Raw genomic sequence first — 27,102 nt, 5'->3', positions numbered from 1 at the left:
GTGGTGCATCCCCCGTTCTCGGAAATCAGCCTTGCTCCTTCTCTTAAGACTTGATTTGGGCTTCCCCACTTCATTTTCTCTTTCGCTAACTTGAGTGCAAGGTCTTTTGAAGAAGTACTTTAAAATGAAACAGGGAGACATTTCTGGAAACGTTCTGTGCCGGCTGCAAGGTAAAACAACGGCACAGCCTTGCAAATCTGCCCCAGATCCAAACCAGAGAGACTGGCTCCTTTGGTTAAGTGTCTCTGGCAAGTTTGGGCTAAAATCTTCCACCTTATTTTTGCAAGCAATACAGAAAGGTTTCTGGAACGATGGCAGAGAGCAGAGAGGAAGGCTGAGGTGAAAACACTGAATTCTGATAGAGTCCCCACTAACCATTCTGAAAAAACAAAACAAAACAAAACAAAACACAAAACAAAACAAAACAAAACAAACAAACAAAAAAAAACCACACACCCTCAAACTGTGACTGGTCCCTGGAGACCCTGACTCACCTTAGGTGACCGGCTATTCCTCCGCCATAAGTCAGTCTTGCCAGTCCAGGTTGGCTGCTTGGTGACCAAGATTCAAAAGCTGCCTGCCGAGCAAACAGACGAACGAGGAGTGAACAGTAGCAGCAATGGTGTTCCTGCAGGCTGGGTGTCACTTACCAGCCTCATCAATAATGAAGGATTGATAAATAATCCATTGCAAAGAAAGGACCCTTCTATTGTCACCTCATATTTCCCAACATTTTACATCCATAGTGCCAGATGTAAGTTGGATAAATTAAGTGAGGATTTAATTTTATTTACATTTACGTTTGACTATTCATTTATTTAATGTTTACTTATTTGATTATTTATTTAGTGCACATGCTCGTGTGTGTGTGTGTGTGTGTGTGTGTGTGTGTGTGTGTGTGTACACATGGCAAGGGACTCAAGTAGAAGTCAGAGGACAACTTGCCAGACTCAGGTCTTCCTTCTACCATGTAGGTCTTGGGGATTAAACTCAAATAGTCAGGCTTGGCAGCAAGCTGCTTTGCCCGATGATCTATCTCCCTGACCCATACATATTTATTGAATGGATGAATCTATATTTATACAGTGTTTTATTTACTTATATCCTTCTGTAAGCTTTGTTTATTTATTCCTCTTTGTTTGTATGTTTGTTTGTTTGCTTTCTCTGTGTATACTTGACTGTCCTGGAACTCATTCTGTAGATCAGGCTGGCCTTGAACTCAGAGATCAGCCTGCCTCTGCCTCTTGAGTGCTGGGATCAAAGGCATATGCCACCACCACCTGGCAATTTGCTTTTCCTGAGACAAGGTCTCCCAGGGATGGCCTAGAACTCGTTGTGTAGTCCAGGCTTGTTTTCAAACTTAACAACAACCCTGCTGCCTCAGTTCACTGAACGCTGAGATGGTAAATGCGAGCGACCATGCCCGGCTTCCTAAGTTTCATGTGAAGCAGTTTTCGTGTGCGTTTTGAAAGACGACTCAACATTAAAGTATTAAGATTATCTTTCTTTTTTCTTTTTTGTTTGTTTGTTTTTGTTTTTCGAGACAGGGTTTCTCTGTATAGCCCTTGCTGTCCTGGAACTCACTCTGTAGACCAGGCTGGCCTCGAACTCAACTCAGAAATCCGCCTGCCTCTGCCTCCCAAGTGCTGAGATTAAAGGTGTGTGCCACCACTGCATGGCAAGATTATCTTTCATTGTTAGAACATTTAATATTTTAATCCCTCTTCCATATGTACCCATGCACATGTGCACACACAAAGACACACATGGTTCACACACAGTGCTAGGGCTCAAATGTAGGGCCTTGTACATACAAGGCAGATGGTACAGTACCGAGCCACACCTTCAGTGCCACCCTTTCCTCTTAAACACAAATGTCCTGACTGTGTACTAATTGCTATGTCAGTGGCAAACAGTAAATGCCCTCTCCTTTTTTGTAATCAGATCAATATTGCTTTCCCTGAGTGATTATACCACAGTAAAATCTGTATACTAAACTCAGAAATACATATACAGTGCTTTGAAAACATAGTTTGGGGCTGGGGATATAGTCTAATAGTACTGTGCTTGCCTAGCAGGCACAGGACCCCAGGTTTAATCCCTCAGAGACATGTATAAATAAGGTTAGTGCAATATAAACTTTCAATATAACATTCCACCAATATTTGCTATGTCACAGCCATGTGTTCTATATGTAGAAACACAATGACAACCTAGGTCCTTCTGTTCCTGGCAAAGGGTCATACTGTTAACTTTATTTTTACCTTGATTAAATACATAAACACATAAATTCCTTGTAGAGATATGTGACTTTTTCTGTGCAAATTCTCTATTTTTATGATTTTTTTTAAAAAAGATTTATTTATTTCATGCATGTTAGTACACTGTCTGTAGCTGTCTTCAGACACACCAGAAGAGGGCATCAGATCCTATTACAGATGGTTGTGAGCCACCATGTGGTTTCTGGGAATTGAACTCAGGACGTCTGGAAGAGCAGCCAGTGCTCTTAACCACTGAGCCATCTCTCCAGCCCTATTTTTATAATTTCAAAAGACGATTTAATCTTTATTTTTCTAAGATACCCAGGGCTACATAGACAGACCCTGTCTTTCAAACAACAACATTTATTTCATTTCATATTATACCAGCATTTGCCTCCATTTCTATCTGTGTACCACGTGCATACTTTGTGCCCACAACGGCAAGAAAGGGGCACCAGACCCCCTCCACCTGGAGTCAGATAATTGTGAACCACCAGAGCAGGTGCTAAGGAGAACGTCAACCTTTTTTGTTTCTGCTGCTGTTTTGTTCTGTAAATATTTTAGCTTGTACATGTTTTATTTTATGCATATGAATGCTTTGTCCACATGTATGTACTGTGTACCACATGTGTTACGCATGCGTGTCCACAAAAGTCAGAAGAGTGCACTGCATCCATAGAACTGGACTCACAGATGTTTGTAAGCTACTATGTGGGTACTGGACATGGAAACAGGGTCTTCTTCGACAGCAACCAGTGCTCTCTACCACGGAGCCATCTGTCCAGCCCCTCTGCCTTGTGTTTTGAGACAGAATCTCTCCCTGAGCTGTGGCTCACCCATTAGACTAGACTGGCTACCCAGCCAAGCCCCAGGGATGCTTGTTTCTGTGGCTCTTCTTAGTTTTCTTTTCTTCCTTTTTCCTATTGGTCCTGGGAATTGAACTCAGGTCTTCAAGCTTATGAGACAGGCACTCTGCCAAATGAACCACCTCGCTAGCTCCAGGAGATCTGTCTTTTAACAAACGTCTAGGATGTTTTCTCTCATGTACTCAGTTTCCCTTGTCCTCTGGCCTCTTTCTGGGTATGGCTCCTCTCTTTCTTATTCACATCCTCTGCCTTTTCTGCCTTTCACTATCTCTTCCCTTCATCCAGTCTTTCCTAAGGGGTCGCATCCAGGAAAACAAAATTCCCTGAATGGGATCAGAATCTTGAGACGTCTGTCTCCATCTTTCAAAGGAAGGACAACTCAGGCCAAACAAATGTGGACAGAGCTGGCTATTATTAGCTGTTTTTTCCAGTCCTTATTAGATCATCCCTTAGTCTCCTGTCCATGTTCCAAGAATATCACATTTTAAATTGTGTGTGTGTGTGTATGTGTTTGTACATCCACATGTACATGTTTCGATGCACCTTGGAAAACGAATAAAGGTCAGAGGTCAACTTGTGGCATCAGTTCTCTCTACCATGGGCATCCTGATGATCAGACTTAGGTTGTCAGACTTGGCAGGAATAACTTCTGCCCACTGAGCCATCCCACTAGCCCCTATGGCATGTGTCCATGTTTGTATGTGTGCCTGCACATGTGTGTACAGGTACCCTCCTCTAGGGCTTATTTCTTGAGACAGGGATTCTTCACAGAATATGGAAGACTCATTGATTCAGAAAGACTAGCTGGCCAGTGAGTCCCAGGCTCCCTGTGTCTCCCTTCCCAGAGCTAGGATTATGAACATGTTGCCACTCCTGGCTTTTTAATAGGGCCGGGAATCCAAATTCAAAGTCATATCAACTCCCCTTTCTTTTTTTGTTTGGAGACAGGCCTTGAACTTGCTGTGTAGCCTGGGCAAACCTTGAACTTGCCAGTCAGCCTCATACACCTGCTGGGAGTACAGATTTGAGGCACCACGTTAACTCCCTGAGCCAAATATGACTATAGCCTATGACCCAGAATTCCAAAGCCATCCTTACTGTCCCAGAACAAATGTCGAATGTGAGACTACTCCCTAGACACAGACACATTGTTTCATTCTTAGAGAAAACTACCTGGATGAATACCCCACTAAATACCCCATTTACTCCAGTTTTGGTAACACTTTAAAAAAAGAAAAATGACTCTAGCAAATAAAATATGTGCCCAAAGCAGCTCAGTCTCAAAGTAAGATTGGTTTTAGATTACTTGTGTTAATTTGCTTGAGGTTCAGTCAGCCCTCCTCTCAGTTTGAGCCCACTAGTCTCCTGGGACGCTAGCTAGGTAGGGTATGCCAGGCTGCCTGTCTCCTCCCCACAACCCCTGTTTGATTCCAAAGGCGCTGCTTCTGGCACCCACAGGAGTCCATCTAGACAGATACTGGACATACCAACTGAAAACCATTCCCAAGCTATGGCTGGGCAGACTCACCCCTGGGGATGCTTGTTGATATTGACAGAAGCCAGATGTGTTTATAGACTTGATTCAGCAGCCCAGGGAGTATTATTGTGACATCAGAATACTGCACATTAACAAAGCTAAGGGGGTGGAGAAGGGAGATGGACAGGCTGGGTGGGAGGTGGAGGCGGAGACATAGGCTAGTGTCTTCCCATATTTGAAGAACTATTCGGCTCTAGGCTTGTGCTGCATCTTTTCCTTTAACACAGATAAAGCGCCAGTGCCCCTCATAAACGATTGATCAGGAAGTGTTGTAAAGGATGCCAGCTGTCTATGGAGCACTCTCCTGCACATCATAAATAAAGAAAAGTGTCCTCCTAAGCGGAGTGTCACGGCTTTTATTTCTCTGAAAGGTTAGTATAGAGATGAAGGCAGTACTAAAGAAATCATAGACTTGACAGGTTGAAAGGATTGATGGAGTTCTTTTAGGCCAGCCCTGTGCCTATGGATGGGTCTCTTCATTTTCTCTTTAAGTAAAAGATATGCTGATTGGGCTTCATTCCACCTGGAGATAGAGATGTTTGATCCTGAGGTTGGGGTGGTGGTGGTGGTGGTGGTGGTGGTGGTGGTGGTGGTGGTGGTAGTGTGTATAAACGCTGTTGCTAACAGGACAAAAGAAGGTCACACCAAGACAGTTCACTTTGGGCTACTACTACTCCCTGGTGAGCCTGGGGCACCTCTAGCCTCTAGGAATTTCCACTTCTGGGAGAGTTTATCAGCAGATATCACCCAGTGAGCCCTTGGCTAGGCTAGAAATTGTGCTGTTTTAGGCCTCTCTGTCTCTTTGTCTCTGTCTCTCTGTCTCTCTCTCTCTGTGTGTGTGTGTCTATCTTTCTCTGTATGTCTTTCTGTCTCTCTCTCCTCTGTCTGTCTTTCTCTGTGTTTGTATATGTGTGTCTATATGTGCTTCTATGTACATGCCAGAGGACAACCCTGAGTGTTGCAAATGGTGGCTTTAAAATGTCTACAGGTTCTTCAGTCTTCAAAAGGAAGAGTCCACTTGTCTTCCACATCAGTAGAGACGGACCTAAGAATCTTACGTCTAATCAGGACTATCTTGGACATGTGCTGTCTTAGGGTTTTACTGCTGTGAACAGACACCATCACCAAAGCAACTCTTTGGGGCTGGCTTACAGGTTCAGAGGTTTAGTCCATTATCATCAAGGCAGGAACATGGCAGCATCCAGGCAAGCATGGTACAGGAGGAGCTGAGAGTTCTACATCTTCAGCTGAAGGCTGCTAGGAGAAGACTGGTTTCCAGTTAGGATGAGGGTCTTAAAGCCCATGCCAACAGTGACACACCTACTCCAACAAGGCCATACATCCTAATATTGCTACTACCTGGGCCAAGCATATACAAACTATCACATTCTACTCCCTGACCCCCATAGGCTTGTTCAAACATATGAGTCTATAGAGGCCATACCTAAACATAGCATAACGCAAAATACATTTAGTCCAACTTCCAAAGTCCCATAGTCTATAGCAGTCTCAACAATGTTAAAAGTTCAAAGTTCAAGGTCTCTTCTGAGAGTCATCCAATCACTTAACTGTAATCCTCCAAAGCAGGACAGGAAACAAGCTGGGAAAACTTCAAACTCTTCATCTCCATGTCTGACGTCAAAGTGGTCTTCAGATCTCCAACTCCTTTTTCATTTTTGTTGACTGTAACAAAACTTCTTTCTTCCGGCTGGTTCCACTCCCTGTTAGCAGCTTTCCTCAGCAGATAGCCCATGGCTCTGGCATCTCAAACATCTTGGGGTCCAAGACAACTTCAATGTCACAGCTTCTTGTTTCAATGTCTGAGATCCACATATGATCTTCTAGGCTCCTCCAAAGGGCTGGGGTCACTTCTCCAGCTCTGCCCTCTGGAGCCCCTCTAAGCTCAGGTTGATCCACTCCACTGTTGCTGCTGTTCTTGGTGATCATCCCATGGTACTGGCATCCCCAATACACTGGGGCCTTCTGCTGCAAGTAGGCTTCACCAATAGCCTCTCATAGGCTCTCTTCATGGTGCCAAGCCTCAGATCCTTTGCATGACCCCTTCAGTCCTGGGTCATCAACTACAACTGAGGCTGCACCTTCACCAATGGCCTTCCATGGCCTCTCACAGTGCCAAGCCTCATCTGCTCTTCATAACCTCTTCTTGTCTTCAAAACCAGTACCAGCTGGGTGACTCTGACACATTACCAAGTATAGCTGCAGTGCGAGGTACATACAACCTTGGCTATCTCTGGATCAGTTTCTTTGTGCTCTCAGAAAACACTTCCCAGATTTCACCTCAGTGATGCTGGTCTCTTCTTAATCACCACTAATTTCTTAGCTTCAGCTAACCAGCATCAATAGTCCCAGTAGTCTCCTTCTCCTCTTGACTCTAAACCCAGAGCCAAATGACCAAAGCTGCTGAGTTCTGCTGCTTGCTGGGGCTGAAACATGGCCCCCTTTTTATATTACATTATCACCAGCTTTCTGTTCTCCAACTCCTTCACTGCCTAAGCTTGGCTGTCCTGAACTTGCTCTATAGACTGACTGTGAACTCAAAGATCTGAATGCCTGTCTCATGGGATTAAAGGTGTGTACCACCATGCCTGGATCTAAATTTAGCTGGGTAGGATCTTGCCCCAAAGTCCGACTCCCTTAATTTGCTATCTCCTAGAACCATTTCACTTCCTTGTGCCCCTTTAATACTTAAACCATATATTTTGTATTTTTCCTTTCTCAGCTTGCTATGTTTGTTTAAAATGCTCTTCGTGAGACTTAAGCAGAGAACAAAGTCTATGATGGGAGTTTCTAAGACTTCCTTTGTCAATGCAATTAATGTGAGTCTCTTTACCTTAGCCTCAGGCAGACTTTTCAGACAAGGGCAAAACGTAGCCACATTCTTCACCAAAATACCATAAAAACAGTCTCTAGGCCACATATGGAAAAATTTCACTGAAACCTCTTGGCCCAGGTCTGCACAAGTCAAATCACTCTCAGTAACAAAGTCTTCCATATTCCTACTAGGATGGCCCATTAAGCCCAATTTAAAGCATTCCACTGCTTTCCAAATCCAAAGCCCCCAGATCCACATTCTTCCCAACAAAAGCATGGTCAGGCCTATCATAGCAATACCCCAGTCCCTAGTACCAACTTCTGTCTTAGGGTTTTACTGCTGTAAACAGACACATGACCAAGGTAACTCTTATAAGGACAACATTTAATTGGGGCTGGCTTACAGGTTCAGAGGTTCAGTCCATTATCATCTTAGCAGCATCCAGGCAGGCATGGTGCAGGAGGAGCCAAGAGTTCTACATCTTCAGCTGAAGGCTGCTAGCAGAATACCAGGCATCGAGGGTGAGGGTGTTAAAGTCCACACCCACAATGACACACCCACTCCAACAAGGCCTCCCCTAATAGTGCCACTCCCTGGGCCAAGCATATACAAACCATCGCATGTGCCTTCTAGCATAAGGTCACAAAAGGCATCCTAGACTTCTGTGTGCTCTCTTAAGCTACTCACGCACTATAGGGAAGCCACCTCTGTGGTGTGAGGACACTTAAGCACTATGTAGAGGTCTACATGATGGGGAAACACAGCTTGCCAGCTGTGTGGGTGGACCATTCTAAAGGTAGACCCTCCCCCTCCCACACATTCCTTCAAAAAGCTGAGGCTGATTGTAACCTCATGAGGGATGGACTCAGAACTTCTCAGACTTACAAACCTCTGAATTCTAGATCTATAAAAACTATGTGAGAGGAGGCTGGGTTGAGAAGCGAGCTGTTGCAGTATGCATCATACCCTGGGTTTGATCTCCAGCACCTGAAACACAGGGGGTGGTGGTACATGCCCATAATTCCAGAACTTGGTGGGTGGAGGCAAGAGGATCAGTCAAGTTCGAAACCATCCTTGGCTACACAGTGAGTTTGGAGCAAGGCTAGGATACATAAGACCTTGTTTCTAACACAAAATAAGTAGTGTAAGATGATGTTAATTGTTACCTTGAGCCAATAACCTAAGGATAATTCAGTACATCACAGTCACTAATATACTACGAATGTGTAACAGCATACACGAGGACTAGCAGAAAACGTGTGTCAATTGTCATTGTCATTATCAAGGCAGTCCTGAGACCAAGTGGTAGGGAAGTTAGCTTTCACATCCTCATTACAAGGCAAGTTCTCTAGTTTGCCAGTTGTAGCTCAATATTCAAACTCTGGTGTTAACTAAGCAGGCTTGTCTTATTTGTGGTTAACCACAGACCGCATAGATTGTGCAGATCCAATGAGGGAGGGTTAGTTTAACCAATCATATAGACCTGTAGGTTTATTTGCTTACTTAAAACAATGATTATAAATCCAGGAAGTGGGGCAGGCAATGGTGACACACACCTTTAATTCAAGCACTTGGGAGGCAGAGAGGCAAATGGATCTCTGCATTTGAGGTCAGCTTGGTCTACAGGATAAGTTCCGGGACAGCCAGGGCTACACAGAGAAACCTGTCTTGAAAAACAACAACAACAAACCCACAAAAATCAAAGTAAGTAAGAAAAGAAACAAACCAGGAAGTTAGATCTGTTGATCCTCAAACTTCCTATTGGACTAGGAAGACAGTGATGTAATCTCTCCTACTCCCACTTTGAGACAGGATTTCTCTATGTAACCCTCCCTAGCTGTCCTGGAACTTGCTCAGTAGACCAGCCTGCCTCTGCCTAAGTGCTGAGTCAAAAGGTGTGTACCACCATAGGTGACTTTTCTCACTCTTTTTGAAAAAAGGTTTTACTCTGTAATCCTAACTCCCCCCAAAGCTCATATGGATCCCAAGCTGGCCTACAACTCACAGTACTCTTTCTACTTCAGTATCTCAATACAAGAATGACAAGCACAAGCCATCATGCCTGGCTCACTTTCAGTAAAACCTCAGGCAAGTAAGCAGGCTCAGTGTATACAGGCATTTGTCACCAAGACTGAGGACCTGCGTTTGAGCCCAGAACCCCCAGGGTAGAAGGAGAAAAGTGACCTCCCTAAAGCTGTTCTCGGACTTCCACACATAGGCTGTAGCATACAAGTATACGCATGCGCACATAAATATAAAAATGAAGCCAGTATCCCTATGACTTGACTTGGGCAGGAGTTCAGGAGATGAAGCCCCAAATAACTGTTAAATTGTCATAAATACTATTTCCAGGTGTTCACATCTTTAATCCCAGGGGAGACAGATGTAAGAGGATCTGTGAGTTTCAGGACAACCAGGACTACACAGAGAGACCCTGTATCAAAAAGCAAAGCAAACAAAAAAAATCTAAATAATTCAAGGCATTAGGGGTAGTGTGAGGTCGGTTGGTTAATATTATAATAAACCAAACCCAACTTCTTAAAAATTCACTTTATATCCTGATTACAGCCCTCCCATATCCTCCCAGCCCCTCACCCCAGCTCCTCCCTCTATTCTCCCTCCCCTTCTCCTCCGAGAAGGGGGAACCCCTCCCTGGCACCTCATATCACTGCAGAACCAGGCACATTCTCTCCCAGGAGGTCACACAAGGCAGCCCAGTTAGGAGAAACAGGATCCCCAGGCAGGCAGCAGAGTGAGGGACAGACCCAGTTCCAGTTGTTGGAGAAGTTGTTGCATGAAGACCAAGCTGTACCTCTGCTTCCTATGTGTTTGTGTGTGTTTAGAGTTGGGGGGCGGAGGGGGGTTAGGTCCAGCCCATGTATGATCTTTAGTTGGTGGTTCAGTCTCTGGGAGCCTCCAAGGGTCCAGATTAGTTGACTCTGTTGTTGGTCTTGTGGAGTCCCTGTCCCCTCCAGGCCCCTCAATCCTTCTCCTACTTTTCCATAAGACTCCCTGAGCTCCGTCTAACGCCAACCTAACTTTTAAATCGCCAAGGTACTTATATGGTTTCTCAGAAGCTCTTTTTTAACTTTTACTTCTTACAAGTATGGGTGAGAATTCCTAAAGAAACTGTGTTTACCGAGACTGGAGGGCTGACTGGAATCTCAGGAATGCTGCAGTTACCAACGTTCCTAAGGCTAGTCCAAAGGCTAGTTATCTTATCTAGGGCTAGTGATAGCTCTCAGGAACAGGCATTCCTTGCCCACCTCCGAGTCTGAACCAACATCCTATGACTAACAGATAACTTTTTAGAAGTCTATTAACAGATCACTAGTGTCTACCATCCCAGAGGCTAAGAATGTCATCCGAGAGCATCTCGGATCTACAGGAAAGCTCCCCGCTCTCGCTGTGGCTGACTCTTTGATATACTCATTAAAGTACTTTAAACTTACCTTGATTTATTTTCTCTGTTCTGTAAAACTTCACAGAATGATTTTCACGCTGGAACATGGGATTTGGGGGTAATGTAAATCTGTGCTCCCAGGTCATGGTCACTCAAAAGGCCCCATAATAAAGTATCCCTTATTCCCTTTAAGATGAGAGCTGTTGCTTTTTGCATCAATACAATATTCTATATACAATACTATTGTCCTATTAATTAGTATTCCAACATCTTCACGAACAGGGCCCATAAAGGATTCCGGAGTTCCATTCTCAGCAAACCCTCCAAGGTGGCAGCTGTTGCCTGTGGGGTTATAATGACTGAGGCACAACCTGCCGTCTAGAACCTACAGTCTTCTACATGAGGACAGTCTGCAAGGATACAAGCACCCAATGAGGACCCAGGTGGGAAAGAATTGTTTTTACCAAGAACACACAGTGCTGGATGAATGTCTCAGATCCGAGGGTGTGCATGCATGCATGTGTATGTGTGCATGTGTGTGAAGAAGTTAGGTCACATCTGTACACATCTTATTCTGGAAACAATTGGTTCTCAAAGCCGTACTCCTCTTTCCCTCCCCTCAGAGCATGAGAGACAATGACAAGCAGGTTCAGTTTAGTCTATGGGCTTTTATTTCACCCAGATCCCGGCTCTATGGAGGGGCAGATACTGCTCTTTCCAGACACTTGCTGGATTTGTCTCCCCACAGGCAAGAGGGGAGGGTAAGCTTTGGACCCCTGCTGAAGATGCTTTTGTTGTTGGAACTGGATGGCTTTCTTTTGACCAGGAGAAAATCTACCATGTACTGTATATAGTGCAGATTTAGTGTTTGTTTGTTTGTTTGTTTGTTTGTTTGTTTTTGAGACATGGTCTTACTATGCAGTCCTGGGTGACTCTGAAGTTGCTGTGATCCTCCTGCCTCTCCTTCCCAAGCACCAGGATTATTCACATGTGTCACTATGGATGGTTTAGCTTTTTCTTCTTGGATCTTAATCTGGAAGATGAGCTGTACGTTACAGAAAAATGTGTGTCCCTGATACTATAGGAAGTTAAATCAAAAAAGTTTCTTATCCATTTGTATGCCAGAATTATGCTTGTTGGCATTTACTCCAAAAGGCAGTAAGAATTCTTCCTCAATCACATCTTCTTTTGTTCTACAACCAGAAAGCTTTACTTTTTAAATAGAGGTTTAATCACATAAATAGGTGATTAGTTGTCTCCCTAGTGTTGTTCTGAGGCTTGAATAGTCTTTTAAAAGTAATTATTGCTTGGTGTATCAGCAGGCTTTTCCACCTGCACCCCAGCTCCTGAAATAACAACTCTTGAAATGCCTAGGCTGTAAGTTTTGGCTCATTCCCTGACAAGATCATAACTTAATTAACCCACTTATTCTGTTCTATGAGTGCCACATGGCTTGGTTACCTCTGCTAAGTTTCATGTATGTCCTCAGACATTCATCTGTCTCCTCAAAGTTAGAGGTGAATCTTCTCTCGAGCCTGACTCCATTCCAGCATTCCTCTCTCCCTACCGGAACTCCCATCTCCTATTTCTTGCCTTAGCTAACAGGCCGTCAGATTTTTATTGACAGGTTATACTTCCATATGGTGCACGAGATTCACTCTACAACTTGGGGCAGTATAATATATAAGATAGTGTCTGTCCTTCATGAATTTTAAAGGTATTCTTATAAACAACTATTTTCCCCATAAGTCAATGCTGCTGTGCCTGACTTTTTACAGGGATGCTGGGAATCTGAACTTGGGTCTTTGTGCTTCGACAGCAAACACTTCCTGAGTGAGCTATCTCCCAAGTGCTTAAACTGTTGAGTTATTACTGTTTAACTGTATACAAATGTTCCCTTGGTCTATTTGTTCCTGGAAGCCCACATGAGGCACTTGTTGTTGGGCCCCATTTCCTGGAAACTTCAAAAAAGCCCTTTCCCTATAAAGACTCTGCAAAGACATCTTCAACACTGGTCCAAGGTTTGCTTGGAAACAATTCATGTCCTCACTATGCCAGAAGGCCCCTGGCTTGCTGTTAGGTCGTCAGCCTGTCATTATCACACCACACACTGCTGTGTCCTGTAACTGTTCTCTGCAAGTGCAGCCCTTCCAGAAGAAGACGAAGGAAGAGGCCAGCCAGATATGTGGACTGAAACCCAGCTGTGCCAAGACTCCATCACCAACCTCTCAGCTGTGGCTCTCCATTTAACCAACACTTAGTTAAAGTCTTAGTTAAACCATCAGGTCACAGTGTCTGTGCCATCAGATGAAATCAAAGTAAAGCCAAATGTAGCCAGGGCAGTGCCTGGTTGACAGAAAGCCCTTAATAAGTCAATACATGTCAGCAGGCTTTCCCACTACATAGCTTTATATATGCACACAAAGACGGTGACTTGGATTTGAACCTAATGGCCGTGTGTAGGTATGCAGTCTACAGGACAATGTCATTCCACAGACATTGTTCACCTTGCTCTTGGAGACAGAATCTCTCACTGGTCTGGGATTCACTGATTAGACTAAGCTTGCTGGCCCGCTAGCCTTAAGGTTCCACCTCTCTCTGTATCCACCACCACGCTTGGCTTTCATTTTTTTTTTTTTTTTCTTTTATCAAATATGGATTCTGGGATTCAAACTCAGGGCTTCATTCTTGCACAAGCAAGTTTAGCCACTGAGCTCTGATTCTACACCCGTGGTAGCATTATTAAGAACAGACGATCAATGATTTGAACTCTGAATTAGACAGTTTGTATTCTAAAACACACACAAATCTGTACCAATTAAATACAATAAAGTTCGAAGGGAATATAAATTACAGCTTTTGCTTTAAACAGATGATAGTAAAATACTACCGTCAGCTCACTATACACACAAAACAGCAGCTTGTCAATAGACTTTCCCATATCTCCCTTACCAATACTAAGAACTTAAAAAAAAAAAAAAAGTACAGCAGGCTGCACACATGCTCTCTCACTGCCTCACAACACACGTGTAGCTGTACATAGAGGTCCGTTGTACAGGCATCTACAGAGTAAGCACATAAAATATACCTGTGAAATTTTCCACACAACGATCCTACAACGTCCCTCCTTGCAGGATACTTTGAAAATGAAAAAGAAAGAAAAATGACAACGGAGCCGTCCACATTCAATTCCCCTCAAACAAGGTGACGTGCAAACCTACGAACCTGATAGCTCAGTCCCTTTCTACAGCATTTTCCAGAGTTAAGCAAAATGGCAAATCCACACCACAAGAGAATGTAGTGATCTGAAACAGACTGGTAAAGAAGCTGCAGATGAAGACTCTTGGTACACCGGGGCATTGCTGGATGTAACACTGCCCTGTGCACTCCGCCTGCTTGGATAGGTGGACAGGATGTAGTAAATGCTAGGGTGGAGTAGGAGCCCCAGCCACGTCAATGGTCAGTATCAAGTCAGTAGGTACCAGGCTAGGTGGAAGACCAAAGGTAATAGCTGTGCGATTTCTCAGTGTGCTTAGGAAAGGGGACAGGGACCAGGGCAGCACATGGCTTGGTAGCCAAGGGAAGTATGGCACCAGACTGGAGTGAGATTATATACTCACACAAAACAAGAGTGGACAGCAAAGACGTTCCATCTCCTGGAAGTTCTTTGGTTATAAAGAACAGTGCCTGCAACCTTTTCTATAAAGAGGGATTTAGAACCTCGTTCTTACAGAATATAAAATATGCTTTTCATCTGCTCATGTCAAAGCAGTCATTTGGGTCGCTTTGTAACAAAGTCCAGTACCTTGTGATTTTTGAAAAATTATCTATCTGCCTTTTAGTGTGCAGATATGTCTCTGGTCAGACATACCGTAGATACACAATTCATATACATAATATATATTATTTATAAAAAAAGAGATCAGAGCACTGACTCCAGAGTCTGCAGAAGAACTGATTAACAATGTACAAGAATAAAGTTTGCGTCTGTGGAGGTCTCTGCACAGAGAGGGCTTGTATGAAGTGCTAACGAAAATACTGCCACATAGGTAAGCCGAGATTTTGATTCTCTTCCTTTCTGAAAACAGCAGGGGCTGTGATTGGCCATGAGACAAAGTGCTGCTTCTCCCACTGGGGAGGGGAAGTGCAGGGCTCCCCCATGCTGGTCTGAGGTCGAGCTGGGTCACAGCTGTCTGAAGATGGAGCGCAGACTGTCCCAGGGAGGGACAGATGAACAAAGCTGCCGAGTTGTGGCCTGGAGAGGCATGGCTGTCCCTTACCGAGTGGCCGTGGTTTCCTGGAATACAGAGGTCGGTGAGTCCAAGCTTCTTGTTCCCATGTCCCCACCCCCACACATGGCCCACCCTCCAGGGGGCTTTCTGAAGGGTCAGACCTGACCAGATTCATTATGGAATCTCAGAGAATGGGTGAAGCTTCTGTGGGAAGTAACCCTTGTTCTGAGGAATTCCAGGATTAAAACGAAAACTTAGAAGATGCTTCCAAAATGACTTTTGGTTTCCTTTTATTTCCCCCAAGTACTTGGAACTGAACCTAGGACCTCATGCATGCTAGTCGAACTCTGTACCACGGAGCTACATTCATAGCCTTTCACACAGCTATTACTGTGTATGAGTATTTGTTGCATATATGTATGTGTACTTTATGTGCCCGTGCATGAGGGAGCCGGAGGAGAACACTCTATCACTCTTTGATTTATTCACACCCCGCCCCCAATCCCCAGACAGGTCTTAACAGGTGAACTTGAAGCTCACCAGTTCAGACAGGTCAGCTGGCCAGCAAACTCCAGGGACATCCAGTCTCTACTCCTAGACACTAGGATTAAGGGTCCCACATGGCCATGCCCAGCTTTTTTTATGGATGCTGGGGATTTAAGCTCCAATACTCATGATTAGGTATCAGGAGATTTTACCCTTAGCCATGTCTCCAGCTCTCAGATGGACTTGTAGTGTCATCTTAAAGTCAACATATGGACTAGGGTTGTAGCTTGTGGGTAGAGCAGTTGCCTGGCATTCAAGAGGCCCAAGGTCCAATCCGTAGCACTGCAAATACCAGATACTCAGGTGCGTACTCTTGGAGGTAAGAGTCTGGTGTCCTGTGTCTTCCTCAGTAGAACTTCACTGATTCTTCAGACACAGTCTCACTGTGCAGCCCTCACTGGCCTGAAACTCACTATGTAGACCAGGCTGGTCTCCAAGACACAAGAGATCTGTCTGCCTCTGCTTCCAGGGTGCTGGAGTTAAAGGTGGGCTCCTGCACTTCTGACTTTTTGAGTGGGTTCTGGGTATTGAAAGCCAGTTCCTTATGGTAATGTAGTGGACACTTCACCAGCCCAGCCATCTCTCCACACACACACAATTCTTTTTGAAGAAAAAGAGTGGCCAGTCAAGTGTGCTTGTGTGTACTTTTCATCCCAAAGCTTGGGAGCAGAAGCAGGTGGATCTTGGTGAGTTTGAGCACAGCCTGATCTACATAGTGAGTTTCAAGACAGGGCTACACAGAGACCCTATCTCAAAATGAGAGAGAAACAAAAAGAACTGCCATGCTAAAATACCATTACTCAAATGCAACCAATATTTCTGTACATTATTTACTTTAGAATTTCTAAAAAGATTTATTTATTTATTTATTTATTTATTTATTTATTGTATGTGAGTACACTGTAGATCTCTTCAGACATACCAGAAGAAGGCATCAGATCCCATTACAGATGGTTGTGAGCCACCATGTGGATGCTGGGATTGAAGTCTGGACCTCTGAAAAAATGGTCAGTGCTCCTAACCGCTGAGCCATCTCTCCCTGTCCCCTATTTTAGAATTTTGAGGACAGGCTCTCTCACTCTGTAGTCCTGGCTGGTCTTGAACCCTAGGCAGTCCTGTCTCGGCCTCCCAAGTAGTGGAATTACAGATACGGAACCCATTTAAACTAAGCTCTTTGCATGAACTGAATATTCTGTGATTGTTCACGGTGAAACTTCCTTCATATTGTGTTCTGATCCATCAGGGCAATAGAACAAGAAAGACAACATCCTCTCTTTCTTCTTCAACAGGCTAGGCTTCTCAAAGTGTGAGCCAGGGGCATTCTACCTCCTCTGACGTTACCCTTAGGGTTTGTGAAAACTTCAGGACCCCTGGTCACCCCTAATGAGGCTGAACCTTGGGGGTGGTGCCATTCCTGATGGGTTTATTTGGCTTCACCAGAGTCCCCCAGTGAGTATTTAGGGATGAGAAGAAAACCCAATTCAGATCTAACAAACTCATCAAAACCAACAGGGCAGGTGATGTAGCTGGTGATCACCTAGTGTACACGTAGGCCTAGATTCCATCTCTAACATAGTCTAAACCATAGGTGGTAGTGAATGCCTGTAATCCCAGCATGGGACAGGTAGAGGCAGGGGGATCAGAAGTTCGAGGTCATCTCAGAAACCAGGGAGTTTAAGAGCAGCCTAGGCTAGAGACCCTGTTTCAAACAAAACAAAAACAAAAACAAAAACAAAAAAATGAAACAAAGAAGAAAAAAAATCAGACCGGCTTCAATATCAGTATGAAGGACATGGAGGACCCGACATAAATTCACATTTGCTTGCAAGAACAAAGGTGAACAATCTCGGTTTGTGTTCCTAGCCACTAGCATCCTTACACTGGGGAAGCCCTTTTCCCACTTTAGAAGACCCTTCCCCTTATCCAGGAATGGGGCTTCACAGATTGTAATCTAGCACTTTGGAGGCAGAGGCAGGGAGTCTCTGAATCCCTGAGTTTCAGGCCAGTCTCAGGGCACAGGTCTCAGGGCAAGTCTGAAGGCTGGTTCAGAAGGCACTGGCAGTGACAGTGTCTCGGCAGAATGGGGAGCAGCACCGTGCGTGTGGCTGTCCCATCTTCCTTCACCAAGAGTTGGTGCTCCTTTCCTGTCTGGTAAACTCCGTTTGGCTGAGCCCTGATGCTCCTGTAGCTTACATAAGCATGGGACTGAAGAGCAAATGAGAGGGAGAGAAAAGTGCCAAGTTGGAAAGCTAGCTACATAGTTTATGTCTCCCAATAAAGCCCATTTTGTTCCAGTGTGAACATTAAACGATACTGTAAATCATCAATGGAGAGCACCTGAAACTCAAGAATTATGCTCTGTACATCTCCACCTAAGGGCATCATTTCCCATCACTCCCCCCCACCCCCCAGACAAGTGTAGCTCTGGCTGTTCTGGAACTGTGAAGCCCTGGCTGGCCTCCAACTCACAAAGATCCATCTTCCTGCCTCTGCCTCCCAAACACTGGGATTAAAGGCATGTGTCATCACCACCCAGCTACTGATAATGTTTTGTGGTGCTGGGGACAGAACCCAAAGCCTTGACCATGCTAGGTAAATATTCTTCCCGAGCTATTCTAATGCAGCCCACTGTTCTTTTTGTGTGTGTATGCACACTTACAAATGCTACGAGGAAGGCGGCGTTATGTGACTGTCTTCCTCTGACCCTATCCTCTACCTTACTGTGTTACTGCTGTTGTTTTGTTTGCATGTTTTGAGACAGGATCTTATTATGTAACCCTGGCTGTCTTGGATGTCCATACATCAATCAGGTTGGCTTTGGATTTACAGAGATCTACCTGTCTCTGCCTCCAGAGTGCTGAGATCAATGTGCCTTACCACATTCAGCTAGCCACCTTGATTTTAAGAAAGGACCTTAGTGAACTAGGAGCTAGGATATTTCTAATCTGGGCAGCTACTAAGCCCCCTGTGATCTGCCTCTCTGCTCCCCCTCCACTTCCCTGCCAAGAACTGAAGCTCCAGAGGCAAACCACTACGCTTGGTTCTTATGTGGATGCTGTAGACCTGAACTCATGTCCTTGTGATACAAAACTAATGGGACCTGTGATAAGCAGAGGAACCATAGGTTTAATGAAATATGGTAGATTCTACACCAGATCGCTTTGAGTTAGCCAAAAATTCAAACACTGGAGAGAACAAACCGCTCCTCATCCACTTGAGTCTGGCATTAACTCATCTGTCTACCAACCCATTTTCCAAGGAAAGCACCAGCAAACAACAAAAGCCAACAACTATGCTTCTGCTGTGACTCCCAGAGCCATTCCCCCACAGCAGGTGCAGGACAGCCCAGCTTGCTCTACAGTAGACCCATCTTGCTAATTACAAACATCAGGTGAAGCTCTCCTGCAAATCTCACTGTGATGAGAAGCTTCTGGTGGGCTGGTGTGTGACAAGCTGTGCTCACTGAGAACGTGGACCGGCAAAGGGCTGCCTCTGGGAGTGATTACCTGGTCATTCTCTATCTTGGAATGCAGCTGGTCAGCATCTGGGGTTCCTTCTGTGATACCTTTATGGTCTGTTTCATTTGTTAGATCCCTCCTACTGGAGGGCTCTCCTATAGAACAATCTGCCAAACCATCGAAGTCTTTGCCGTCAGACACACCCATGAACTCGGTGAAGGAATGGTCCTCCAAAATGTTTGTAGTGTGTTCTATCGTTACTTCTCCTGGGCAGAATTCTCTAGCTTGGTGGCCATCTTTGCTGGGGCTGGCATCCAGTTCTGAGCATGAAGCAGTCCTGCACAGCATTCTGGAATTTTCCTCAGGGATGCTCTGGGGTGACGGGCTCCCCTTGGGTAAGGCACGGTTTTCCTGGAGTGGTGCAGCGATTGTCTTATCCTTCCCTAAGCCTCTTTCTACTTCTGTAAGCTCTTGATGTGAAGCTGGTCTGACATCAGGTGCCAGTGATGGTCCTGGGTGCTCACTGCACTCGGCCTCCTTTGTTGAGATGGCTAGCTGGTCTGAGCTGTCGCTGGAAGGGACTGCCATGTCAGATAGAGTGGCATTGGAGGCACTGTGGGAGAAGTAGCCACTGGTGAGGCTGCTGGTGGTAGGGCTACGAGACACTGCTTTCTCCAAGGCTCTCGAGTCTGTCAGGTCCGCTTTAGAAGGTGACCACTCCCTGTTCTCCAAGCTGGCATTGTAAACACTGAAGTCAGCAAACTCCACAGGCACGTAAGGCTGTGCATGCATCAGCTTCCTGCTGAGAGCTTCCAGCTCACTTTCCTCCTCTTCCGAGTCCTACAGAAAGAAGCAAGAGCCAGCCATTAGCTCCTCATAGCTACAGTCTGACTGGGACATACTTCTTTCTGCTAGGAAAGGCGTCCCATGCCCATGTTCTTTCCCTTTCCTCACTTCCTTCTTTCTGTTTGTCTTATGTAGTTCCTGGCTGCCTTGGAATTCATTAGGTAGACAGGACTTGACTGCCTGATGCTCCTCCCGCTACCTCTGAGAACAGGGAATTATGGGTATGTACCATCAGACCTGGCCTCCCTTTCTTAAGTCTGGTCAAGGCTTGTCATCTCTGGCAGTAAGTTATCTTATTCTCAGAGACCGGTGATTGGGAGCACACTGTTGCCTAGCAGGGATGTGTTTATTTCTTCTGGGTTCCCCTCAACACTCATCTCAAGGCTATCCGCCTCTGGGTTAAGAATAGGAACTCAGTCAGGGAAGCAGAGGCATGGCCTGAGGCAGAGGAGTGGGCTTTTTTGTTTTCTCTGACAATCTTCAACTCACAGAAGCAGATTGCATAGATTCAGGTCATCTGTGACTATTTCTGAACTTGTTTATGAGGCTGGTGAAAAGCCCAGAACTCAGCACTCAGTATCTAAATAACGTAATACTGAAACATGCTAACAGCTCACCAATTACTGCTGTCCTTGGTCTATGAGAAGCACATAGAGGTTTGGCTGGAACACAAGGAAGAGAGAGAAAGAGAAAGAGACAGAGAAAGAGAGACAGACACACACACACACACACAGAGAGAGAGAGAGAGAGAGAGAGAGAGAGAGAGAGAGAGAGAGAGAGAGAGAGAATTCTCCAGCATAAGTAGTTGGGAACTTGGCAAGGATTGGTATAAATACAAAAGTCAGTATCAACTCAGCCTCTGCCAGCAAGTGATACATTTTATTTGGTTTTAAAAATTCCTTTTATAAATATTTAAAATTTGTTTGTTTAAATCTATTGATTTTATGTTATATGAGTATATGCATGCCTGCAAGTATGTCTGTATACTGTGTGAGGGCTTGCTGCTTGAGGAGCCCAGGAGAAGACACTGCCCTGGAACTGAGGTCACAGATGGGTGTGAGCTGCCACATAGGAACTGAACTTGTGTCTCCCATAAGAGCAACAAGTGCTCTTAAGTGCTCTTTTAAAAAGCATTATTTATTAACTAACTTATATATGTACATATGTATGTATGTATGTATATATGTATGTATGTATATATGTATGTAGACATGTGTATGTAGACGTGTGTGTTTGCACTTGCATACTTCGGCACCTGTATGGAGGTCAAAGGACAACTTGAGGAAGTTGGTTTTCTCTTTCTACAGTGAGTCACAGGGATCAAACTCGTGTTGTCAGTTTTGACAGCAAGTGTACCTCACCTGTTGAGCCTTCCTGCTGGCCGGTACTTTTTATATGAGGTAGAAAAATAACTGACACTTTTTAAATAATTTTAAGCTAATCTCCTACATACCCAACAGATATCACTTTTATTTAAAAATGTCCACACACACACACACACACACACACACACTTAGTTTTCTGATACCAGGTCTTTGTAGCCAGACTGGCCTAGAAATCACTATGTCGCCCACCCCAGGCTTTGGAACTGTGGCAATCCTCTTGTCTTAGCCTCCTGAATGCCAAGACTACAGGTGTGAGCCTCCACGCCCACCATGCAACAATTACAATGTGACTTTGACTTAAAGGTTAACCAACAGGCTCCTTCTGCATGCCTGCCTTTGTCCCAAGGGTTGAGAACACTGATGCTGAGTGAGTGATAAGGGACAAGGTTTTTCTTTCCCTTAGCAAGGTATGAATTTGAGTCCTTGTAAGGACAGTCCTGAACTCTAACTTAGAAACCTCAAGAATAGCTTTATTCCCCCCACCCCTTCAAAATGTCACTGCAACCTTAACAACCAGATAACTGTAGAAAGCCCGAAACCAAGCCTCCGTCTTCCTCATTAAGAATGCATAGGGCTGTATCATTTAAATGAGAAAAAGGGAAGGTCACAAAAATGTGGCAGATGGCTATTCACAAAGAAATGTAAATCTCATCTGTTGAATTTTATAGTAATGTTTTCTTTTGTATCTCATGCTCTTATGAGATTTAAGTTCCTCAGAAATAGTTTAGTGGGGCTGGGGATATAGCTCAGTTGGCAGAGTGGAGCCTAGCAGGAGCTCTCCAGCACTGCATGAATCAGGCTTGGTGGCACACACCTAGGAAACACTCAGAGGTTTGAAGGTTAGAAGATAAGAACTAAAAGGTCATCCTCCGCTATACAGTGAGTCTGAAATCGGCCTGCGGTACACAGTGAGTTTGAGACCAGCCTGGGCTACATGAAACTCTGGCTCAAAAAAAAAAAAAAAAAAAAAAAAAAAAAAAGTTAATACTCTCCATTGCCACTTCAACTTAAAAAAATAATTTTTAAGGCTTAAAACATTTAGCCAGAGGTGCATTCAGTGACACATGCTTAGGCCACGCGAGGTCCTCGGTTTAATCTTAGGACTCTTCCGAAGACAGAAAAAGTGACTATAAATTAGTTGATGAAATCACCAATCTTAAAGATAAGTATCAAATATCAAATGATAAAGTTTTTGAAATTAACAACATTTTTGACAAGGGAATACTCACTTTGCCCTTGTATCTTTTTGTCTGTTTTCTTTTGAGACAGGCTTGACTATCCAGCCCTGGCTGGCTTGGAAGTTGCTACATAGACCAGGCTGGTCTTGAACTCATGGACATCAGCCTGACTCTACTTCCCCAAGCATGAGATTAAAGGTGTGTGCTATCAGACTCAGCTATTGCCTTTGTATCCCAATTGTTAGATGCTTTAAAAAAAAAATTAGGTTCCTTCCTTCCTTCCTTCCTTCCTTCCTTCCTTCCTTCCTTCCTTCCTTCCTTCCTGTCTTTTTTCCTTTTATGGTAGGGCCATGACATAGTTCAGTGGGTAAAGGTGCTTGCTGCCAAGCCTGAGGAACTAAGTTCAATCCCTGGAAACCACAAGGTGAAAGAGAACTAACTGCTGCAAGTTGCCCTCTTGTCTCCACACATGTGCTGGGGCACGTGCACACCACTCATGTGCATGTGCGCACAACTAAATCAATGCAATTTGTTTTTATTTTAAAGACTGGTGGTTGTAGTTTGAATGAGCTTGTAGTTTGAAAACAGCTGTGTTATAGTTTGAATGACAATAGCCCCCACAGGCTCATCCAATTTCAGTTGGTGAAACTGTGTAGGAAGGGCTGGGGGTGTGGTTTTGTGGAGGAGGTGTGTCACCAGGGGCCAACTCTGAAGTTTCATGACATTTGAAGCTAGTTCTCTCTCCCTTATTCTTAGGGTCTGCGATATTAGCTCTCAGCTCTTTCTGCTGTATGCCTTGTCTTTATGTTGCTGGTATGGATCCTAACTCTCTAAAACTGTAAGCCCAGTTAAACGCTTTCTTTTATAAGCTGCCTCAGTCCTCGTTCTTTATCATAGCAACAGAAAAGTGAGCAGCACAGGCTGGGAGGAGCGTAGCTCCTTTGGTAAAGGACTCCTCAGCACATTCGAGGCACTGAGTTTGCTCACTAGCGTTACGAAGACATAAAGCAAACAAAACCCAAAAAGCCATGTGGACGGCATGTTCTTCCTCTGGGTTGTGATGTTGATAAAAACACAGAGGCTGGACAGATCATCTCAGCCACCTACTCTTTCCTGTACTTTTAGATTTTGTATTTATTATATTTAGACTGAAAGTTGAATTTCAAGTTTTACTATTCCTTATTATTTTTTTTTTTTTAAATTTAAGCTTAAAAAGATAAGGTAATTTTCCAGGCCCAAGAGTACCCAATATAATTGGTCACAAAAAAAAAAAAAAAAAAAAAAAAAAAAATTTGTGAAAGAAAAGCAATTTTGCAAATGAGGATTAGGGATCTCGGGAGGGGGGCTTTCCGTCTTTCTAAAAATTGCTTGCCAAACAATATAAGCAGCCATTAGTTTAATGAGTAGAAATGAACAGAAATATAGCAAACTCAGGAAGATTAAAATGAATCCTAAAGGCTGAGAATGACTTGGGAAACCGGAAGGACCCATGAGCTCTAGGAGATGAAGTTCAAGTAGTAAACGGACTAAGAAGGTAAGGACAACTGATGCCAGAAAATAAAACCAAAATCCTTAATCAGTGGTCAATGTTTTGTAACATTTAAAAGGAGACTAAAAGTTTGCTTGAGAAATGCTTTCAAGGAGGAAAAAAAAGGGTTCTGGCTCACAGTGCACAATGGGGGAGTTTAGTTAGATAGAATACGGCAAAGTGGGGTCATTTCACAGCAAATCTTAAAGGAAACTGAACTGAGTACCTTCCTACAGATGGCTTAAGAGAAAAAAAAAGGTTACAACCTGACCCACAGGTAGAGCATGTGGTCAGACTCTCAGCTTCACTGTAGCTCTCAGCTTTGAGAGTTTATTTTCCCTCCATTTAACTTACGAAGGTGATATTTATCCATAGACAGAACACTTTGATTTTTAAGTGAGGGACTAAAGCCCCTTCTTAAACCAGTGACTCTTGGTAAGGAGCATCACACAACAAACATGATTTCTGCGGACACTACAGTCAGCTTGTGGAGGGTTGCCAGGAATGGCTCCCAGCACTTCTAATGCATTGTCCCCGGGGCTCTGAGGCAGAGCTCAGACCTGCACTCAGTTACTCTGAAGTTATGCTGTCTATACTTTCAGTAACCAGGACTTGGGGCAAACTGCTCAATCATTCCAGACCTTTGTTTCTTCAGTGAAATGAGGAGAAAGGCATCTGTGCAAGACCAGAGACAGGTATTGTGGACACAGGGGAAAGGGTTGACTTTCTTATTCCTATTCCCTAGACCTCATGACTTAAGAAAAGACAAGCTCAAAGCTGCTCGTAGTGGTGCCCGTGTGATATCCCAGCTACTTGGGAGGCAGAGGCAAGAGAATTACAAGTCTGGGGCCTGCCTGGGCTACATAGTGAGACAGACTGAAAAACTTAGCAAGAATTTGTTTCAAAACAAAAATAAATAAATAAATAACTAAATAAATAAATAAAGGGCAAAGGATATGGCTCAGGGACAGAGAGTTTACCTGTCACAAGCCCTGGGTTCAATACTCTGTACCACAATACAGGATAAAAATAAAAGACTAAAATGCAGTTTTTGAAAAATCTTATTTATACAGGATAAGGCATATGCTTGTATATATTTTTAAGTGGTCAGACATCTAAGCTACAAGAGTCAGACATAGCCAAGTTTGGTGGCATAAGCCTGACATCCCGTACTCAAGTGGCTGAGGCAGGAGGATTCTAAGTTAGAGGCCATCCTGGGCTCCATAGTGAAGACCCTGTCTCAAAAAAAAACAAAGAAACAAAATAAAACAACAAAAAGGAAGGCAATAGCTTGTGCCAATTTATGGAGGGAAAAATAAAATGAAAGCTTCCCCAAGAAAATAAAAACCCCAGCTCAAACAAGCAAGCCACTTTGACTATCAAAACATTCCGGAAAACCGCCAAACAGTACAAAGTAGTGCGACAGCCCCAGATGCAGCGCGCATGCGCAGTAGGCATGCGCAGCAGTTGTGTTGCTAAGGCCAGCAGAGGCAGCTTTCTCAAGTCAGATTCCGGCAACAAAAAGGTACCATTCAACCCTGCTCAGTATCCGTACATGATACATTTGGTCACACAGAGCCCAAGTGCTGCTTGAGATGTCTTGGGTCAAAAGAATCTGGTGCGGTCCTCTACTCTGCCTGCTGAGATGGGCTTTGTTTTAAAATCTTTAAAGGAATGGCAGGAAAGTAACCATGGGGAAAGCTGTGTGAACTTCACATCTGTATGCTGGATAGCATTAGAAGGGGCACCCGGCAGCCTCTGGAGGGTATTGGAGCAAATAAATGGTTTTAATTTCGTGTCTATATAACCTAGGGATGAGAGTAAATGTCAGTCAGCCAACAGATTCTATCAGACACACATCCTGACAACCTGAGGGGTAAAGGCACAGCCACTAACCCTTTTAGTGTACCCAGTGATTTTCCTACACCCAGAGATGGGCTGGTGAGGTTAACAGGGGATGGCTCATTAACATCCATGCAGGTGAAGGAACAGTCTCTCTCATGTCACCCTCTTTCCCATGAGAATCTAGAGCAGGCAAACAGAACTCAGGAGCAGGGGTGGATAAGAACGGGAATGCCTTTTCTTCCTCCCCTCTGTTAGGAATGCAGAGTCATTGCTTTATGATCTAGCGGCAGCTCTGAATACAGATGAGTGGCCCACTGCAGCACCAACTGAATATGCAGTGAGTGTCTCCACAGCATGTGGTGCAGCTAACGGATCTCACACTGATGCACCTCGAGTGGGCCTGACCCCGTAAACGGGCCTGACACTGTTTGGCTGGGAATGAGACTCCCCAAAATGTTCAAGACAGCAGATCACAGGCAGCAGTGAACACCAAACAGCCTTTTCTTGCCCAGGCTGGTTCCCCACAACCCCTCAAGCCTAGGAAGGCACAGGACAGTGAAAGCCGTGAAACAATACCATATGATTCTTCCCAGGCTTCCAAACCTACAGGGTTAAAAATTGGCTTTAAGTTGAGGCATATCTTATAGCCAAAAGTAGTAGGGGCAATGGTGTTTGCAAAATGATATTTCATGTGTTTTGTTTTATTTTATTAATTTATTTGGAGATAGCTCACTCTACAGCCCAGGCTGGCCTTGAACTTGTGATCTCAGGTGTGAGCCACCCCTCCCAGCACTTGGAACGTGCAGCTTTGGAACCATGCTGGAGACAAAGGTTTTGCAGGCAGAGTTCTACCTTACTTGTGCTGAGCAATTCAGATCGCCACTCTAAAAGCCAGTCTATGAACAACCAGGTTGGAATGTGTTTTGTCAGATAGGTAAACAAAAGCTGCTGGTGCCGGAGGGATAGAGATGAGGAGGGAGGATGATGGGGGCAGAGCGGCTACAAACTACACAGATATCTTGGTAGCAGCAACACAAGAAAGCTTTCAAACACACCCACAACTAAGTGCAGGATTACTTACGCCAAGTAAATGCAATTCCTCTAGGTAGATTAACTTCAGAATCTGGGCAATGTGTACAGACACATCAGAGAAATTTTGGTATTAGTTAAACTGATCTTGCTGT

The 27,102-nt window shown here is 44.4% G+C and overlaps 1 protein-coding gene across 6 annotated transcripts in view; it reads right to left on the bottom strand.

Annotated features, from left to right (window-relative positions):
- Nucleotides 1-13,663: 13,663 nt before the first annotated feature.
- Nucleotides 13,664-27,102, bottom strand: part of Kif13a (kinesin family member 13A) — a 181,131-nt gene continuing 167,692 nt past the window's right edge. For 3 of the 6 annotated variants that reach the window (XM_034509712.2, XM_034509711.2, XM_076939090.1), the window contains 3 exons: nucleotides 27,000-27,041; nucleotides 19,185-19,976; nucleotides 13,664-15,197 (listed from right to left, as the gene is read on the bottom strand). In XM_034509712.2, the coding sequence (XP_034365603.1) occupies nucleotides 15,177-15,197; nucleotides 19,185-19,976; nucleotides 27,000-27,041 (855 nt within the window). In that variant the 3' untranslated portion in view covers nucleotides 13,664-15,176. The remainder of the gene's footprint in view (nucleotides 15,198-19,184; nucleotides 19,977-26,999; nucleotides 27,042-27,102) is intronic. The other 3 variants (XM_034509713.2, XM_034509717.2, XM_034509718.2) reach the window with 1 other exon arrangement.

The sequence above is a fragment of the Arvicanthis niloticus genome, chromosome 8 (genome assembly GCF_011762505.2).
Source record: "Arvicanthis niloticus isolate mArvNil1 chromosome 8, mArvNil1.pat.X, whole genome shotgun sequence".
NCBI lineage: Eukaryota > Metazoa > Chordata > Mammalia > Rodentia > Muridae > Arvicanthis > Arvicanthis niloticus.
Note: the sequence above shows the minus strand (reverse complement) of the source record. Positions and strands in the feature narration are given on the sequence as shown.